Source organism: Salvelinus alpinus, chromosome 24, assembly GCF_045679555.1.
Source record: "Salvelinus alpinus chromosome 24, SLU_Salpinus.1, whole genome shotgun sequence".
In the NCBI taxonomy this organism is placed as follows: domain Eukaryota; kingdom Metazoa; phylum Chordata; class Actinopteri; order Salmoniformes; family Salmonidae; genus Salvelinus; species Salvelinus alpinus.
The window spans coordinates 28,137,168-28,157,435 of NC_092109.1; the positions used below are offsets into that span (position 1 = coordinate 28,137,168).

At 44.6% G+C, this 20,268-nt stretch overlaps 2 protein-coding genes across 5 annotated transcripts in view; both read left to right on the forward strand.

Annotated features, from left to right (window-relative positions):
• The window catches only part of LOC139552534 (uncharacterized), a 387,539-nt gene that overhangs the window by 135,685 nt on the left and 231,586 nt on the right, over positions 1-20,268 (forward strand). The gene's annotated exons all lie outside the window — the stretch shown is intronic.
• The window catches only part of LOC139552481 (gamma-aminobutyric acid receptor subunit alpha-3-like), a 162,305-nt gene that overhangs the window by 87,701 nt on the left and 54,336 nt on the right, over positions 1-20,268 (forward strand). For all 4 annotated transcript variants that reach the window (XM_071364263.1, XM_071364262.1, XM_071364264.1 and 1 more), the window contains one exon: positions 17,784-18,004. In XM_071364263.1, the coding sequence (XP_071220364.1) occupies positions 17,784-18,004 (221 nt within the window). The remainder of the gene's footprint in view (positions 1-17,783; positions 18,005-20,268) is intronic.

Sequence of the window (20,268 nt, forward strand, 5' to 3'; positions counted from 1 at the left end):
ACAAAATAACAAACGTGCAAAACCGATACAGACCTATCTGGTGCAGAACACAAACACAGAGACAGGTAACAACCACCCACAACGAACACAGTGAAACAACCTACCTAAATATGACTCTTAATTAGAGGAACGCAAAACACCTGCCTCTAATTAAGAGCCATACCAGGCAACCCTAAACCAACATAGAAACCAACACACAACATAGAATGCCCACCCAAAACTCACGCCCTGACCAACACACACATACAAAACAACAGAAAACAGGTCAGGAACTTGACAGAACCCCCCCCTCAAGGTGCGAACGCCGGGCGCACCAGCACAAAGTCCAGGGGAGGGTCTGGGTGGGCATCTGACCACGGTGGTGGCTCAGGCTCCGGACGCTGTCCCCACACCACCATAGTCACTCCCCGCTTCTGTATCCCCCTCCCAATGACCACCCTCCAACTAAAACCACCTAAATGAAGGGGCAGCACCGGGATAAGGGGCAGCACCGGGATAAGGGGCGGCAGGTCCTGGCTGAGGGACTCTGGCAGGACCTGGCTGAGGGACTCTGGCAGGTCCGGGCTGAGGGACTCTGGCAGGTCCGGGCTGAGGGACTCTGGCAGGTCCGGGCTGAGGGACTCTGGCAGGTCCGGGCTGAGGGACTCTGGCAGGTCCGGGCTGACGGAAGGCTCTGGCTGATCCGGTCTGGCGGAAGGCTCTGGCTGATCCGGTCTGGCGGAAGGCTCTGGCTGATCCGGTCTGGCGGAAGGCTCTGGCTGATCCGGTCTGGCGGAAGGCTCTGGCTGATCCGGTCTGGCGGAAGGCTCTGGCTGATCCGGTCTGGCGGAAGGCTCTGGCTGATCCGGTCTGGCGGAAGGCTCTGGCTGATCCGGTCTGGCGGAAGGCTCTGGCTGATCCGGTCTGGCGGAAGGCTCTGGCTGATCCGGTCTGGCGGAAGGCTCTGGCTGATCCGGTCTGGCGGAAGGCTCTGGCTGATCCGGTCTGGCGGAAGGCTCTGGCTGCTCCGGTCTGGCGGAAGGCTCTGGCGGCTCCTGTCTGGCGGACGGCTCTAGCGGCTCCTGTCTGGCGGACGGCTCTGTAGGCTCATGGCAGACGGGCGGCTTTGCAGGCTCATGGCAGACGGGCGGCTTTGCAGGCTCATGGCAGACGGACAGTTCAGACGGCGTAGGGCAGACGGGCAGTTCAGACGCCGCTGGGCAGACGGGCAGTTCAGGCGCCGCTGGGCAGACGGGCAGTTCAGGCGCCGCTGGGCAGACGGGCAGTTCAGGCGCCGCTGGGCAGACGGGCAGTTCAGGCGCCGCTGGGCAGACGGCAGACTCTGGCCGGCTGAGACGCACTGTAGGCCTGGTGCGTGGTACCGGAACTGGAGGTACCGGGCTAAGGGCATGCACCTCAGGGCGAGTGCGGGGAGAAGGAACAGTGCGTACAGGGCTCTGGAGACGCACAGGAGGCTTGGTGCGTGGTGCCGGAACTGGAGGCACTGGGCTGGAGACACGCACCATAGGGAGAGTGCGTGGAGGAGGAACAGGGCTCTGGAGATGCACTGGAAGCCTGGTGCGTGGTGTAGGCACTGGTGGTACTGAGCTGGGGTGGGAAGGTGGCGCCGGATATACCGGACCGTGAAGGAGGACACGTGCTCTTGAGCACCGAGCCTCCCCAACCTTACCAGGTTGAATGGTCCCCGTAGCCCTGCCAGTGCGGCGAGGTGGAATAGCCCGCACTGGGCTATGCAGGCGAACCGGGGACACCACCTGTAAGGCTGGTGCCATGTACGCCGGCCCGAGGAGACGTACTGGAGACCAGATACGTTGGGCCGGCTTCATGGCACTCGGCTCGATGCCCAACCTAGCCCTCCCAGTGCGGCAAGGTGGAATAGCCCGCACTGGGCTAAGCACGCGTACTGGGGACACCGTGCGTTCTTCCGCATAACACGGTGTCTGCCCGTACTCCCGCTCTCCACGGTAATCACACACCTCAGGGCGAGTACCGTGTATGCTACGCCAAACCAACATCTCTCTCTCTTCGCTCTCCCCCAATATCACCAACAACTCATCAAATGTCTCATAATCTCCCATCCTTTCACTTTCCTCCAATCTGTCCAATAACTCCTCCACATTCTCCGACTCGTACCTCAATTTAGCCCACTGCTCCTTCTGGTAAGCACGGGGAACTGGCTCAAATCTCCCACTTGACCCAGCCATACTCCCCGTGTGCCCCCCCCCAATAATTTTTTTGGGGAGCCTCTCGGGCTTCCAGCCACTCTGCCTTGCTAGCTCCCGCTGCTGCTGCTGCTGCCGCCGTTGCCTGTTGCCACGCTGCTTGGTCCGGGTTTGGTGGGTGGTTCTGTAAAGGTTTTCTTCCTGGGGTGAAGGAGAGGACCAAAATACAGCGTAGCCAGTGCTCAACATGTTTAATTATAAGAACAAGATGAACACTACAAACAACTTACAAAATAACAAACGTGCAAAACCGATACAGACCTATCTGGTGCAGAACACAAACACAGAGACAGGTAACAACCACCCACAACGAACACAGTGAAACAACCTACCTAAATATGACTCTTAATTAGAGGAACGCAAAACACCTGCCTCTAATTAAGAGCCATACCAGGCAACCCTAAACCAACATAGAAACACACAACATAGAATGCCCACCCAAAACTCACGCCCTGACCAACACACACATACAAAACAACAGAAAACAGGTCAGGAACGTGACATGTACAGACATTTCAATCCCTAATGGTTGGTTATGTTTTGTCTCAGCCTCAGTGTTTCTTCCTCAGATGCAGCCTTGGAATCCCTAACTTGACCATATTGTACCAGGATGGTGCCGTTTGGGAACCAGGCTATGGAAGTGGGAGACTGAGTGGCACCTCCTGGAGTTGGCACCACACACCAGGGCCTGCCCTCTCCTGATCTTTTGGTTCCTTCTACACACATGTTAAAAATTAAATCCCAAACCCCCTTCTCTCGGGGGAGGAGGAGGAGGAGGAGGAGGAGGAGGAGGAGGAGGAGGAGGAGGAGGAGGAGGAGGAGAGAAACTAGGCTCTTCTTTGTGTCGTCTTCTTTCCCTTGTGTCTGTGGATCTCCCTTCTCTCCCACTGGTGGGATGTTTTTTATGTTTGTGTTTTCTCTCTGTACTCTGTTGATGAGAAATCAATCACTCCCTCCCTGGAGGAGCACCAGCTGCTCTTTGTATCGGCTGTGCCACTTGGCCTTGTGTAGATTGGCTCTGCCCTTTTTTCCCCCTAATTATTTTTATCTTCAAAATGAATCCCCCACTTTGACTCAGTAGCCTATCCAGGCCTAAAAGGAAAACAAAGAAATTATATATTGGCCCAGCTAAGCCAAACACAACTGGGCTATGTGTATTTATCACATGGGGATTCTTCCTGGATTCTGTTGGGGGCAAGGGGGAAATGTGGAGAGTGTTGGGGTTTCACTGAAAATGCTTGGCACAAAAAAGGTGGTCCGACATGACTAGAAGGAATCCTTGTAGTTTCTCAGTCAGTGGAGCAGGAGCAACACTTCTACAGTAGGTCAGAAAAGGCCACAATGCTCTAAAGTCACCAAGAGGTTGCTTGCTCTCGCTCTCTCTCTCTCTCTGTTCTCTCTCTCTCTCTCTCTAACTTCACATTTCCCAGCCCCACCTATTACATCTGTATACTCACTCTGTCTTCATATATCTTTTTCTGTAAGTGGGGAAAGTGCTTTGGTGTTTCCACTGGGTTTCTACTTCATAATTAACACCCTCCATGTGATATAATTAACACAGTTGAATGACTTAAAGGGGATTAACTAAATTCTTAAAGGAGACAGAAAAAAAACTGATAGAAGAGAGGGAATAGCTAGCAGAGAGCTGCAGAGAAATGGCAATTAAAACCGGGAAAAGACTAAACACAAGGGGGAGTGGGGGAAGAAGAGAAGGGACTTGAACATTCACACTAGAACACAAGCCATGCTTTAATCAGACATACTGTAGTGTTCCCTCTGTTTGTGCTTTCAAGGTTTTTTATATTCTCTGTTCCTTTGAAATAATAGAATTACTGGTGTGACTTGGCACAGAAACAGGAGTTCAAAGAGTGAGATTCGAGAACTGTAAAAGTACAGTATAGAACTGCGCAATACGTGTGGGTCTTTGACTGTGTCTGTCTGTCTGTCTGTCTGTCTGTCTGTCTGTCTGTCTGTCTGTCTGTCTGTCTGTCTGTCTGTCTGTCTGTCTGTCTGTCTGTCTGTCTGTCTGTCTGTCTGTCTGTCTGTCTGTCTGTCTGTCTGTCTGTCTGTCTGTCTGTCTGTCTGTCTGTCTGTCTGTCTGTCTGTCTGTCTGTTCTAGCTGTATTATTTGTAAGGGAAGTTGTAGTGGGGAGCTGCGTTTGATAAGAGATAACAGGCCATAATGGTGGACCTGATTGAAAGATACTGTAGATGTAAATTATTTTGATGAGAGTTGTGCCGTCGCTTTTCATGGTGCACAGAAGCATTCCGATTATTCAGCTCCAACACATTGTTAAAGGGAGACGACTGAAAGAACAATCCATTTTTTCTCTTTCTCATAGACTTGGAGTTGAATCAAAGTAGGAATCTAATTATATTTGACTTGCATTAAGCACAGACCATTTCTTGAGGTGCTGAAAAAAAGTGAAGATCCCGGGGCTGGGAAAAATTGAATCAATCGGCTACTTTCCACACCAAAAGCTTCTCATCTGCTTGTGTTTCTTTTCTGTCGGTTTTGCATATCAGGGAGTTGTTTTCTCTTATGTGAACATGTTCATTGCTACTGAAGGTTGATGGGTGGGATGAATAAAGATGTGACTCTAACTGATCTTTAGCTTCAGCAAGGAAGGAAATAGAAAGGGTTTGTGTTTTAACTCAATACGTCTATCCTGCCTCTTTCTCCACATCGAGAGAGGCGACAGATACCTTTGTCATTTTTGTTTGTGTGTTTGTTTCTTGGTACAGTATGTACTCTGTATAGCTGCAAGTATTTTGGTAGACAGAATTAGCCCATTTTATAGGGTTTAATCCTCAATCTGTTATCTTCAATTAGCATTTTCCAGACTATGAGTAATCACAGCCTCACATTCTTCTGTCTCTTACATCTGTTTACGGGACATGCTGATCCTGATCTCTCCCTCAAGCTAAGGTACTTTAGGAGTGGAGTGTATGCCTCCTCCTCTCTTCTGTTCTGCCCCCCTTCTCTCTCTGCCCCCCTTCTCTCTCCTTCTGAAATTTGCTCATTCTTTATCTCGCTCTCTCTCTCACACACACACACACACACACACACACACACACACACACACACACACACACACACACACACACACACACACACACACACACACACACACACACACACACACACACACACACACACACACACACACACATTGAGTAGAAGATGAAAGATTTTAGCTCGAGGAAGCTGAGCAAGCTGGTCTTATTCCCCATGCTAAGCCTCACCATGGCATATAGCTCAACAAAATATAAACAATACATAATCTATGCACATGTGAGGCAAGGGGCCTGTCTAAATCAGCCATTTTGAGCTAGATTACACACTGTCACTGTAGAGACATCTCTGTTTTTGTACAATATGTCAGCAATCAATGCTTCAATATGAATATATCCTGAAGAATTTATAAAATGCATTTTGAAAATAGGTCATTTTATACATGAAGCAAATGTTTGTGCACACAGTGATTATTCAACAAACAGCTGAAGTTAGGGGGATGTTAGATGTTTGTAGCCAGATGGCAGACAACATATGATGCATTTTTTAGCACTAGGCCTACCCATTTAGTTTTTTTATATGGGCGCGATACGATTCATGTGCCCATAAATCAGCACAATCTATAATTTCCAGCGTCTTGGATCTTATTGGGATTGTGTTTTCTGTGCTAATGCAGATACAAAAAAGATTAACGAAGAGCAAGCTACAATACGGCAAACTCACCAAACATGGTATTTGAGGTAAATGCATTGAGGCCGCCATCCTAATGATCATCCGCCAATGGCTTTGGTTTTGGGTGCACCAATCATTTGTTTGTTGCTCCGCTAGTTTTACTTTGTTAGTCAGGCTTTTTGTGTATTACGATCTTAGTTTCCATCCAACTGGCGACAGACAGAGTCTGGTTAATGCAGGGGCTTATCGGGGCTGAAAAACTAAAAGTAAAAAAAAGAAATGCATGTATACAGTATATATTATACAGTATATGCTAGATATGTAATATTTATATTTTTTACTGCAACCTCCAACCCCAGCAGGATTCAGGAGCCCGCTCTCAATGTGTGTAGACAGCCTGCTGCTGCCGCTCTGCTAGTCGTCAGATGAGAGGAGGTAGGCCCACCTGGGTAACTGGGGGGCCATGCCTTGATTTGGTAACTGATTATTAAAAAATGCAAAAATAAACTGCATAATAAATATAAATGTGACTGGTCAATGGTGTGAGTCAGGGGCTGGGCCCAAGCCCATAGGGGGCACAAGAGGCCAAAACCACACATCAAAAAAACTATTACGTTATAAAAAAGTTAATGAAAAAAAGGAATATCAAACCCCAGGAGCCCGCTCTCAATGTTCAAAATACACTGGCGAGCATAAATAAGCCACAGAGGATCACTAGTTACAACAACAAAAAAACTGTGGACCACATTTTTAGCATACAGGTAACTGCCAAAATAAAGGAAACACCAATATAAAATGTCTTAAAAACGGTGTTGGGCCACCACGAGCTGCCAGAACAGCTTCAATGTGCCTTGGCATAGATTCTACTAGTGGACCTAAACCATGCCAGGAAAATGCCTCGCACACACCATAACATAAACTTTGTATCCCTCGTTTACTCAAGTGTTTCCTTTATTTTTGGCAGTTACCGGTTACCTACAGTCTGGAAGTTTTCAATTTGGACACCATGTGCGCCAAATATACAGCTTGTTGCATTGTGTCCATAGAAGAAGCCTCTGCTCAACTGGCTTTATTATAAAGGGGCTTTTTCTTCAACAGTAAATTTACCAAGCTAGTTGTGGATAAAAGGCTGTGCATATTGATATAGCAGACATAAAAATTACTTTTGAGGTTAAATTCCCATGTACCGAATAAAAAAATGCAAGTTAAATGGGTCTCCATCGCATTTTCAACTCTACTGGTGGTTTTGTCCCCCAAAAAATAAAATATTTTGTTATATAGTGAATGTGCCCACTCTGGTCATGGCATAATGTGCTCTAGCCAACAGTGCAGATACAGTGCGGGTAGCCTTCTACATGAAGAGATTATAATGGATAAGAGCAAGTTTATTTTTGATTGTTAAACAGCGGCCAAGCATCAATTATCATGTCACCAGAATAAGACCCTCGGTATTTATTGGAAAGCAGCATCAAGCTCATCACAGTGCACTTTCATCACCCTGTGAAGTTCATCGTAACTTATTTTATTTGTGACCTAATAAACTCCATGCTTTTGTATTTTATATTTGTACCTATTAAGGATCCTCATTAACTGCTGCCTTTGCAGCAGGTGTTTATATGCAATTAAAAGTATTACATGACATAATATTTCATAACACTTTTCACAACAGATTAAGTGTGACCACACGACTGAAGGACCTGCCTTGTTGATAGTGTTGGTAAGAAGGAAGAGCAGCTCTTTATTATGGACAAACTTCCCCCCATTTTAGCTACTGTTGCATCAACATGTATTAACCATGACAGTTTACAATCCAGGGTTTGTCCAAGCAGTTTATTCACCTCAACTTGCTCCATTTCCACATTATTCATTACAAGTTTAGTTGAGGTTTAGGGTTTAGTGAATGATTTGTCCCAAATACAATGCCTTTAGTTGTTGAAATATTTAGGAGTAACTTATTTCTTGCCACCCATTATGAAACTGACTGCAGCTCTTTGTTAAGTGTTGCAGTGATCACATACAGTGTTGAATCATCCGCATACATAGACACTGGCCAGTGGCATATCATTAGTAAAGATTGAAAAAAGTAAGGGACCTAGACAGCTGCCGTGGGGAATGCCTGATTCTACCTGGATTATGTTGGAGAGGCTTCCATTAAAGAACACCCTCTGTGTTCAGGTAACTCTTTATTCACAATATAGCAGGGAATGTAAAGCCATAACACATATGTTTCTTTCAGCAGCAAACTATGATTGATATTGTCTAAAGCTGCACTGAAGTCTAACAAAACAGCTCCCACAATATTTTTGTCATCAATTTCTGTCAGCCAATCATCAGTCATTTGTGTGAGTGCTGTGTATGTTGAATGCCCTGCGCTTCCCAACAAGCGTGCCTAAAGTCTGTTGTTTACTGTAAAATACCATTATATCTGGTCAAACACAATTTTTTCCAAAAGTTTACTAAGGGTTGTTAACAGGCTGATTGGTTGGCTATTTGATCCAGTAACGGGGGCTTTACTGTTCTTGGGTAGAGGAATTACTTTAGCTTCTCTCCAGACCTGAGGGCACACACTGTCTTGTAGTCTTAGATTGAAGATATGCAAATTGGAGTGGCAATATCATCCGCTATTATCCTTAGTAATTTTCCATCCAAGTTGTAAGACCCAGGTGGCTTGTCATTGTTGATAGACAACAATAATTTGTTCACCTCTTCCACACTTACTTTATGGAATTCAAAATTACAATGCTTGTCTTTCATAATTTTTCCAGTTATACTTGGATTTGTTGCTGGTATGTCATGCTTAAGTTTGCTACTCTTGCCAAGGAAACAATCATTAAAGTATTTGGCAATATCAGTGGCTTTTGTGATGAATGAGCCTTCTGAGTCAATGAATGATGGAGCTCAGTTTGCCTTTTCTCCAAAATGTCATATAAGGTGCTCCAAAGCTTTTAAGTATCATTCTTTATATCATTTATCTTTGTTTCATATTGTAGTTTCTTCTTCTTTTTATTCAGTTGTCACATGATTTCTCAATTTGCAGTACTTTTGCCAATCGGTTGTACAGCCAGACTTATTTGCCATTCCTTTTGCCTGATTCCCGCTCAACCATTAAATTGTTCAATTCCTCATCAACCAGTTTTAACAGTTTTTATAGTCATTTTCTTAATGGTAAATGCTTATTAGTAACTGGAATAACCAATTTCATGAATGTGTCAAGTTCAGCGTCTGGTTGCTCTTCAATACACACCACAGACCAGCAAATATTATTTACATAATCAACATAGGAATCACTACAAAACATATTGTATGACCTCTTATGCCCAGCCTTTGGAACTTTGGTTTTTCTAGAAATGGCTACTACATTGTGATCACTATATCTGATGGATTTGGAAACTGCTTTAAAGCAGATTTCTGCAGCATTAGTAAAGATGTGATCAATACATGTAGATGATTTCATTCCTGTGCTGTTTGTAACTACCCTGGTAGGTTGACTGATAACCTGAACCAGGTTGCAGGCGCTGGTTACAGTTTGAAGCTTTTTCTTGAGTTGGCATCTTGATGAAAGCCAGTCAATATTTTGGACACCCAGAAAATATAACTCTCTGTTGATATCACATACATTATCAAGCATTTCACACATATTATCCAGATACTGACTGTTAGCACTTGGTGGTCTATAGCATCTTCCCACAAGAATGGAATTTAGGTGAGGCAAGTGAACCTGTAGCCATATTACTTCAACAGTATTTAACATGAGATCCTCTCTAAGGATTACAGGAATGTGGCTCTGAATAAAGACCGCAACATCACCCCCATTGGCATTTCTGTAGATGTTATAACCATGTATTGCAACCACTGTATCATAAAAGGTATTATCTAAGTGAGTTTCAAAGATATGAATATGAATATGATCTGTTACTAGCAAGTTATCGATTTCATGAACCTTGTTTCTTAGGCTAGATATGTTAATGTGGGCAATTTTTTTGCGCTTTTCTGGGATGCTTGATTATTTTACTTTACTGGGAAGCTCATCAGAAGTAGACATGACAATGTTATTTATGTTTGAGATGATAGTACAGGGTGAGCTGCACACAGTGAACTTCCTACACGGGTACACCGGGTACACCGCCTCAGTGCTAACAGTATAACTCTGGTTCATAGGCACATGATTACTGCATACAATAGCTGTACGATCGACAGAGACATTCAGGGGAGTTAGAGGGACATCAATTAAGTTACTTACATTGTGACTACCAACACCCCTGGGATAATGTACATTTGCTGCAGCATTACGACAACTCAGCGACACAATGGTAGGGATTATCTGAGCTGGGCTTGGGTCATTGATAAGTCATTGTCTCAACGCAGCCTTGAAATGTGTGGACAGAGTCCAGGAGCCAAGATGATTTGGATGGACTCATTCCTGTGGAGCATCTTCTGTTTCCAGAACGTGTCAAAGTTATCTATAAAAGTTATTCCAACAGAGCTACAGTAATCTTTTAGCCAGGTGTGTAATGCCAGTAGCCTGCTGAATCTTTCACATCCTTGACCCAACGATGGTACCATACCTGAAATAATTGGCTGCTTTTTGGAATCTTTCAGGGCTAGAATCAGTTCTTTAAAATACATTTTCAGCATTTCTGAGCTAGCCCTCCTAATGTTATTTGACCCCACATGTCGTAGTACTTTCCCAAGTCGTAGTGGGAGGACACACGACATATCATCGCGTCACTCCAAGTTTACTTTGATATGAAGGTTATTATATAAATATTTGCCATAAAGATGGTTCCACCGCCATTTATTGCATAATAAAATTTACCAACACAAAAAGATCTCACCTTGTCTAGCATCATTTTGTTTTGTCGACATTTGGAAAGTTACTGACAAATTAGCTGTTTCCATCAGGCTTGTCTTGACCTTTTTATCCGACGTACTTTACTCCAAAAAAAGGTTGGATAGAAACCTGGTTAATATAGCCACTACGAAGTGTCATGTTTTGGTAAAAATATGGCTATTTCTGTATTAAAGGCCCAGTGCAGTCAAAAATGTGATCTTTCTGTGTTTTATATATATTTCCACATCATGAAATTGTGAAAATTATGATAATTTTTGTGTAAATGCTGTTTGAAAGGACCACCTGAAATTTCACCCTGATTTGGTGGGATGGAGTTTTGGTTTGCCTGGTGACATCACCAGGTGTTAAATTAGTTAATAGACCAATAAGAAAGAGAGTTCTAAACCTCTCTGCCAATAACAGCTAGTTTTCAGTTTCCACCTTCCCCCTCAGACCACTCCCAGTGTAACGCTCGTCGTTGGAATGAGGTGAGGACCAAAGCGGTGCGTGGTAAGTGTTCATCATTATATTTATTAAACATAGAACACTAAACAAAATAACAAAGGAGAACGAAACGCAACAGTTCTGTAAGGTGACATCCACTACACAGAAAATACAATAGACAACAGGCTACCTAAATATGGCTCCCAATCAGAGACAACGACTAACACCTGCCTCTGATTGAGAACCATACTAGGCCAAACACATAGAAATAGAACAACAGAACAAAACATAGAAAAAACAACATAGAATGCCCATCCCAACTCACGCCCTGACCAAACTAAAATAAAGACATAAAAAAGGAACTAAGGTCAGAACGTGACAGTACCCCCCCCCCCCAAAGGTGCGGACTCCGGCTGCGAAACCTGAACCTATAGGGGAGGGTCTGGGTGGGCATTTACCGTGGTGGCAGCTCTGGAGCGGGACAAGGACCCCACTCCACCATAGTCTCGGCCCACTTCTGTGATACCTTAGGAGCGGCGACCCTCGTCACCGACCCTGGATTTGAGACCCTTGTAAAGGGCGCCTCTGGACTGAGGGGCGCCTCTGGACTGAGGGGCAGCTCCGGACAGGAGGGCTACTCTGGCAGCTCCGGACAGGAGGGAGACTCTGGCAGATCCGGACTGGAGGGAGACTCTGGCGCCTCAGGCGGCTCCTGACTGACGGGCGGCTCAGGCGGCTCCTGACTGACGGGCGGCTCAGGCGGCTCCTGACTGACGGGCGGCTCAGGCGGCTCCTGACTGACGGGCGGCTCAGGCGGCTCCTGACTGACGGGCGGCTCAGGCGGCTCCTGACTGACGTGCGGCTCAGGCGGCTCCTGACTGACGGGCGGCTCAGGACAGACGGGCGGCTCAGGCGGCTCAGGACAGACGGGCGGCTCAGGACAGACGGGCGGCTCTGGAGGGTCCGGACTGGAGGAAGGCTCTGGAGCGTCCGGACTGGAGGGACACACAGGAGACTTGGTTCTTAGAACAGGCACAGTACTCACCAGGCTGGAGAGATCTACTGGAGGCCTGGTCCTTGGAAGAGGCACAGGATAGACCGGTCCGTGGAGGCGCACTGGAGGTCTCGAACTAAGGGCCTGAACAACCCGCCCTGGCTGGATGTTGATTTTAGCCCGGCACTTGCGGGGCGCAGGCACAGGACGCACTGGGCTGTGCAGACCCACGGTAGACAGTGCGTAGGGCTGGTGCCATATAACACGGACCGAGGAGACGCACTGGAGACCAGATGCGCTGAGCAGGCTTCATCGCACCTGGCTCGATGCCCACTCTAGCCCGGCCGATACGAGGAGCGGCAATGTAGCGCACCGGGCTATGCGTGCGCACTGGGGACATCGTGCGCTTCTCCGCATAACACGGTGCCTACCCGGACCACTTCTCTCCACGGAAAGCACGGGAAGTTGGCTCAGGTCTCCTACCTGACTTAGCCACACTCCCCGTGTGCCCCCCCCCCCAAGAGATTTTTGGGGCTGCCTCTCGTCCCAGCCGCGCTGCCGTGCTGCCTCCTCATACCAACGCCGCTCAGCTATCGCTGCCTCCAGCTCTGCCTTGGGGCGGCGATATTCCCCAGCCTGTGCCCAGGGTCCCTTTCCTTCCAGAATCTCCTCCCATGTCCATGAGTCCAGAACTCGCTGCTGCCCGATACCACGCGCAGCGTGGTAAGTGTTCATCATTATATTTATTAAATATAGAACACTAAACAAAATAACAAAGGAGAACGAAACGCAACAGTTCTGTAAGGTGACATCCACTACACAGAAAATACAATAGACAACAGGCTACCTAAATATGGCTCCCAATCAGAGACAACGACTAACACCTGCCTCTGATTGAGAACCATACTAGGCCAAACACGTAGAAATAGAACAACAGAACAAAACATAGAAAAAACAACATAGAATGCCCACCCCAACTCACGCCCTGACCAAACTACAATAAAGACATAAAAAAGGAACTAAGATCAGAACGTGACACCCAGACAGTCCTAGAAAATTCTTGCTTGAGAAATTTATATTTGCTAAGAAGCTATTTTGTTTATTTTTTACCATTTCAGTTGAAAACAATCACAGTAACATATTTAAATCATATTTAATTGTCACCCAGAATTTTTTTTATATTGAAATAAAAATGGCTGCGTTGGACCTTTAGGTAATGGTAAGATCTGACATTGGACATATTTCCTCATAATTGAATAGGTGAAATGTTTGCTCTTTCTGCCTTGCTTAGGTATGGGGAGTGACAATTATCCTGTTTTTGGGGTAACGCATGTTGCTAAATCCCAAGGGGAAGAGCAATGTTTACCACGGTATAACATTATTGTTGAAGTCGAAAGTTTACATACACTTAGGTTGGAGTCATTAAAACTCGTTTTTCAACCACTCCACAAATTTCTTGTTAACAAACTATAGTTTTGGCAAGTCGGTTAGGAATTTAATTACAGTTAGTAATTAGTAATTAGTAACGGTTAGTAATTTTTCCAACAATTGTTTACAGACAGATTATTTCACTTATAATTCACTGTATCACAATTCCAGCGGGTCAGAAGTTTACATACACTAAGTTGGCTGTGCCTTTAAACAGCTTGGAAAATTCCAGAAAATGATGTCATGGCTTTAGAAGCTTCTGTTGGGCTAATTGACATAATTTGAGTCAATTGGAGGTGTACCTGTGGATGTATTTCAAGGCCTACCTTCAAACTCAGTGCCTCTTTGCTTGACATCATGGAAAAATCAAAAGAAATCAGCCAAGACATCAGAAAAAAATTGCAGACCTCCACAAGTCTGGCTCATCCTGAGGAGCTATTTCCAAACGCCTGAAGGTACCACGTTCATCTGTACAAACAATAGTACGCAAGTATAAACACCATGGGACCACGCAGCCATCATACCGCTCAGGAAGGAGACACCTTCTGTCTCCTAGAGATGAACGTACTTTGATGAACCGTACTCCAAAACCGCCATAAAAAAGCCAGACTACGGTTTGCAACTGCACATGGGGACAAAGATCGTACTTTTTGGAGTAATGTCCTCTGGTCTGATGAAACAAAAATAGAGCTGTTTGGCCATAATGACCATCGTTATGTTTGGAGGAAAAAGGGAGAGGCTTGCAAGCCGAAGAACAGCATCCCAACCGTGAAGCACGGGGGTGGCAGCATCATGTTGTGGGGGTTCTTTGCTGCAGGAGGGACTGGTGCACTTCACAAAATAGATGGCATCATGAGGATGGGAAGTTATGTGGATATATTGAAGCAACATCTCAAGACATCAGTCAGGAAGTTAAAGCTTGGTCTCAAATGGGTCTTCCAAATGGATAATGACCCCAAGCATACTTCCAAAGTTGTGGCAAAATGGCTTAAGGACAACAAAGTCAAGGGTCCCATACCTTGACTTTGTTGTCCTTAAGCCATTTTGCCACAATTTTGCAGAACTGAAAAAGTGTGTGCAAGCAAGGAGGCCTACCAACCTGACTCAATTACACCAGCTCTGTCAGGAGGAATGGGCCAAATTCACCCAACTTATTGTGGGAAGCTTGTGGAATGCTACCAGAAACATTTGACCCAAGTTAAACAATTTAAAGGCAATGCTACCAAATACTAATTGACTGTATGTAAACTTCTGACCCACTGGGAATGTGATGAAAGAAATAAAATGATGAAAGAAATAAAAGCTGAAATAAATAATTCTCTCTATCTCTACTATTATTCTGACATTTCACATTCTTAAAATAAAGTGGTGATCCTAACTGACCTAAGACATGGAATTTTTACTTGGATTAAATGTCAGGAATTGTGAAAACTGAGTTTAAATGTATTTGGCTAAGGTGTACAGTGGGGCAAAAAAGTATTTAGTCAGCCACCAATTGTGCAAGTTCTCCCACTTAAAAAGATGAGAGAGGCCTGTAATTTTCATCATAGGTACACTTCAACTATGACAGACGAAATGAGAAAAAAAAATCCAGAAAATCACATTGTAGGATTTTTAATGAATTTATTTGCAAAATATGGTGGAAAATAAGTATTTGGTCAATAACAAAAGTTTATCTCAATACTTTGTTATATACCCTTTGTTGGCAATGACAGAGGTCAAACGTTTTCTGTAAGTCTTCACAAGGTTTTCACACACTGTTGCTGGTATTTTGGCCCATTCCTCCATGCAGATCTCCTCTAGAGCAGTGATGTTTTGGGTCTGTTGCTGGGCAACACGGACTTTCAACTCCCTCCAAAGATTTTCTATGGGGTTGAGATCTGGAGACTGGCTAGGCCACTCCAGGACCTTGAAACGCTTCTTACGAAGCCACTCCTTCGTTGCCCGGGCGGTGTGTTTGGGATCATTGTCATGCTGAAAGACCCAGCCACGTTTCATCTTCAATGCCCTTGCTGATGGAAGGAGGTTTTCACTCAAAATCTCACGATACATGGCCCCATTCATTCTTTCCTTTACACGGATCAGTCGTCCTGGTCCCTTTGCAGAAAAACAGCCCCAAAGCATGATGTTTCCATCCCCATGCTTCACAGTAGGTATGGTGTTCTTTGGATGCAACTCAGCATTCTTTGTCCTCCAAACACGACGAGTTGAGTTTTTACCAAAAAAGTTCTATTTTGGTTTCATCTGACCATATGACATTCTCCCAATCTTCTTCTGGATCATCCAAATGCTCTCTAGCAAACTTCAGACGGGCCTGGACATGTACTAGCTTAAGCAGGGGGACACGTCGGGCACTGCAGGATTTGAGTCCCTGGAGGCGTAGTGTGTTACTGATGGTAGGCTTTGTTACTTTGGTCCCAGCTCTCTGCAGGTCATTCACTAGGTCCCCCCGTGTGGTTCTGGGATTTTTGCTCACCGTTCTTGTGATCATTTTGACCCCACGGGGTGAGATGCTGCGTGGAGCCCCAGATCGAGGGAGATTATCAGTGGTCTTGTATGTCTTCCATTTCCTAATAATTGCTCCCACAGTTGATTTCTTCAAACCAAGCTGCTTACCTATTGCAGATTCAGTCTTCCCAGCCTGGTGCAGGTCTACAATTTCGTTTCTGGTGTCCTTTGACAGCTCTTTGGTCTTGGCCATAGTGGAGTTTGGAGTGTGACTGTTTGAGGTTGTGGACAGGTGTCTTTTATACTGATAACAAGTTCAAACAGGTGCCATTAATACAGGTAACGAGTGGAGGACAGAGGAGCCTCTTAAACAAGAAGTTACAGGTCTGTGAGAGCCAGAAATCTTGCTTGTTTGTAGGTGACCAAATACTTATTTTCCACCATAATTTGCAAATAAATTCATAAAAAATCCTACAATGTGATTTTCTGGATTTTTTCCCCTCATTTTGTCTGTCATAGTTGAAGTGTACCTATGATGAAAATTACAGGCCTCTTTCATATTTTTAAGTGGGAGAACTTGCACAATTGGTGGCTGACTAAATACTTTTTTGCCCCACTGTATGTAAACTTCCAACTTCAACTGTTTGTATTTAGTTATGTAATGACTATTACCTGAATCTGTGCATTTCATGCATTTATTTTGTGCCATTAATTGTTGATTGGTGCATAATATTTTTTTCCAAGGTGAGGCCTTGATGTAAATGTACAGTATAAAACGTCTGCCATTCCTGTAGTGACCAGACACAGGACAGGTTGCTATATTGTTGCTAACAGGCATTATTGAGACGTGTTGGTGTGGACTTTATTACTGTTATTTGATATCTGTCCATTTGATGTTCCTGTTAGTTCATCGTCGTGTTCATTATGACATTATTTTACAATATTAATGACACACAGAATCATGACACCATTCATTCTAAAAATACTGGTGACCATTTTTTAAACAGCCACAAAGAATTCTAACTGAAATTATAGCTGATTAGTGTATTTTAACGTTTTAATACCTATGGAAAATCCTGTCAGAATGGAAGAAGTGTCTGAGAAAAATAAGTGTGAGGCCACTCCCCCACTTCAGCAGCAGCAACTAACGGCTGGCGATTTCTCTCTGAACTTAGAGAGGTTTTTCAGGGACACTGTTCCTTGTTACGTGTTTGGCAATATGGTCAGAGAGATAACTCTTGGAAAAGGCATGTTTTATCCCGCCGGCGACAGCTGTGAAAACGCAATCATTGGTGTATGAACTCTGAAGGATGCCTTGAGGATCCCACATTGACAAGGCTGTTTTCCCCCTCAAATAAAATGCATGATGCATTATTGACGTGTGTGTGTGTGTGTGTGTGTGTGTGTGTGTGTGTGTGTGTGTGTGTGTGTGTGTGTGTGTGTGTGTGTGTGTGTGTGTGTGTGTGTGTGTGTGTGTGTGTGTGTGTGTGTGTGTGTGTGTGTGTGTGTGTGTGTGTGTGTGTGTGTGTGTGTGTGTGTGTGTGTGTGTGTGTGTGAGAGGCTGTGAACAAAACTCAACTCTGCTAGTCAAGGCCACAACTGACAATATACTGTACCAGGACAGAGAACTGAGTTTGCAACTCTTACGGGAGATGGTAAATATTAGATGATAATGTAATTGTGAAGTGATACCTTAGAGACTGACTTATTCTCTCCGTCTTTTCCCAGGAGTACACCATCGATGTGTTCTTCCGTCAGAGTTGGAGGGATGAGAGGCTGAAGTTCGACGGGCCCATGCAGGTCCTGCCTCTTAACAACCTCCTGGCTAGTAAGATCTGGACTCCAGACACCTTCTTCCACAACGGGAAGAAATCTGTGGCCCACAACATGACCACGCCCAACAAACTGCTACGACTGGTGGACAACGGTACCCTGCTTTACACTATGAGGTGAGCCACCTGACATTTCTCAAATTAATAGAACATTACCCTTTATTCACCTATAGCACCAAGATTGAATACTTTCAAAGTGATGTTGATCCATTGTATACTCCACTGCCACCTGCCACTGTTGCCTCCCCAAACACCACCACCACCACCAAAATCATCTCATTACTCAATTGCCAATTACTTCTACCCCAAAAGTCTCCTGACAATGCACATTTGGTAGTTTGCTGGTTAGCAGTTAGGGCATGTTCTCCATCCTGTGAAATGTTAGCTGGCAGAGGGTTAGCAGAGTATGAGGTGGGCGAGTAGGCCTGAGGCCAGCTAGTGGACTGACAGGGGGTTAGCAAAGGTGGGTCAGTAGGCCTGAGACCAGCTAGTGGACTGACCTGCACTCAGAGGTACTTTGATGAATGAAGGTGGTAATTGATGTCTGGGCACAGAGCTATCCAAAGCAATGTGTCTGACTGCCAGGGGACTGAGTGGTCTTTCTCTGCAACCAGTCTGACACAGCACATGCTTCATGGGGCAAGATATAGTGTAACTATGCTCCTCTATCCACCCTCTCTTGTTCAGAGGATGATAACTATGATGTACCTAAAGGACTGTATGTCCTGAGAAGAAAATGTTACTGCGAGGAGAAACCACTCAGCCAGTGTACACTCTTAGAAAAAAAGGTTCCACAAGCGCTCTTCGGATGTCCCCATAGGATAGCAATTTTTGGTTCCAGGAAGCCACTGTAGAAATAGTTCCACATGGAACTCGAAAGGGTTTTACCAAGAACCAAAAGGGTTCTACCTGCAACCAAAAAGGGTTCCTCAAATGGTTCTCCTATGGGGCCAACCAAATAACCCTTTAAGGTTCTAGATAGCACCTTTTTTGTAAGAGTGTACTGTGTAGCTGCTTAGACATCCTCAGCAAGCTTGAGTAAAATTGTGTTGCTTATTTAACAAACCTGTAGCAGCAAGAACTATTTAATCACTTAGCTACAGCGAGAACCTGTCCACCACTCTCAATCTCCTCATCAAGTATTGCTTTTGAATTGCTTGACATATAACCCTTAACCAAAATCTGAATCTAAGTAGGGCTCTTCATTTGATAATGGTTTGTCCACAGGGACTGATAATTATGGTTGCTCTGGGTAGAGTTAATTTGCCTGTGAATTTCATGCTGCAGTTTTCACGTAGAAAGAGGGAGGAACTCCATTCTTTTCCAGGCTTGGTTTCTTATGAGTTCATTTGATGTGGCTCTGATTCTCCTGAGGCTACGAATAACATTTGAATTTGGATAGATTATTAAAAGGCCTGTCACTTTTTCATTTGCGAGCAAAGATAGTGTGTTGCAAGGCGAGTTGCTATCAAAGGCTTTTTGGCTATTCTAGACACTGCATTAAGGCAAACAAGATACACAAATAGTCAAACTAGTTTATAAATAGTTTTTAAATAGTGTATATAGTAACTTTGGACATTAGTATACTGTATTAATTATATTTGATTATTCATTCCATTATGAGTATTAATTTCATTAATTTCCAATGTTCTAGGAAATGCCAAGAGTAGGCAATTTAGGAATGGTTACATGTTCCTAGTTCTAGTTCACCTCAATGAAATTGATGATTATAATTGCATTTCTTTTTGCCAGTTTCAGTTTCCATCCTGCATTCTTGCTACGTATATTATTACAGCATTCAAGCACGATTTTCCCTGAAATTGTTCAATGTGTCATCATCCTCATCACCGTCAACATCCGTGTCGGTGACACTTGCCTGAATGCACACTATCTCAGCACACGCTGTCATGTGATCTGGGGCCACAACCAAATCAGAACCGTTACACTTTACAAAATAATAAAACACTTAGGTTGCGTAATATGTTTACTTAGTGGGTGGAAAGTGTAGGTCTGACAAATGAGATCTTTCAGAAAGCCTGCTAAAGCGTGTTACAGATGTCGGATTTGATTTGAACCCTTTTGCCCCAGGAGGAAAGTAATCCTACAGCAGGAGGATTTGAATAACTGAAGAAATATTTAGGGGGCAGCTGGAAGCGGTGTTCGTATACAACGCACGCTGCACTTACATTTTACCTTATGTAGGCTACGTGCAGGCTACAGCGCGTCTCATGTTAATTCTTATGTGGATTATAATAAATTGACATATTTGTAGGGGAAAGATGTATTTTTCGTTAGGGATTTTTTAAATTTTTAGATCAATTGTTTTATATGTTGAAGGCAAGCAGACTAAATTATTGATTTCCTCAGTGCCTGTGTGGTCC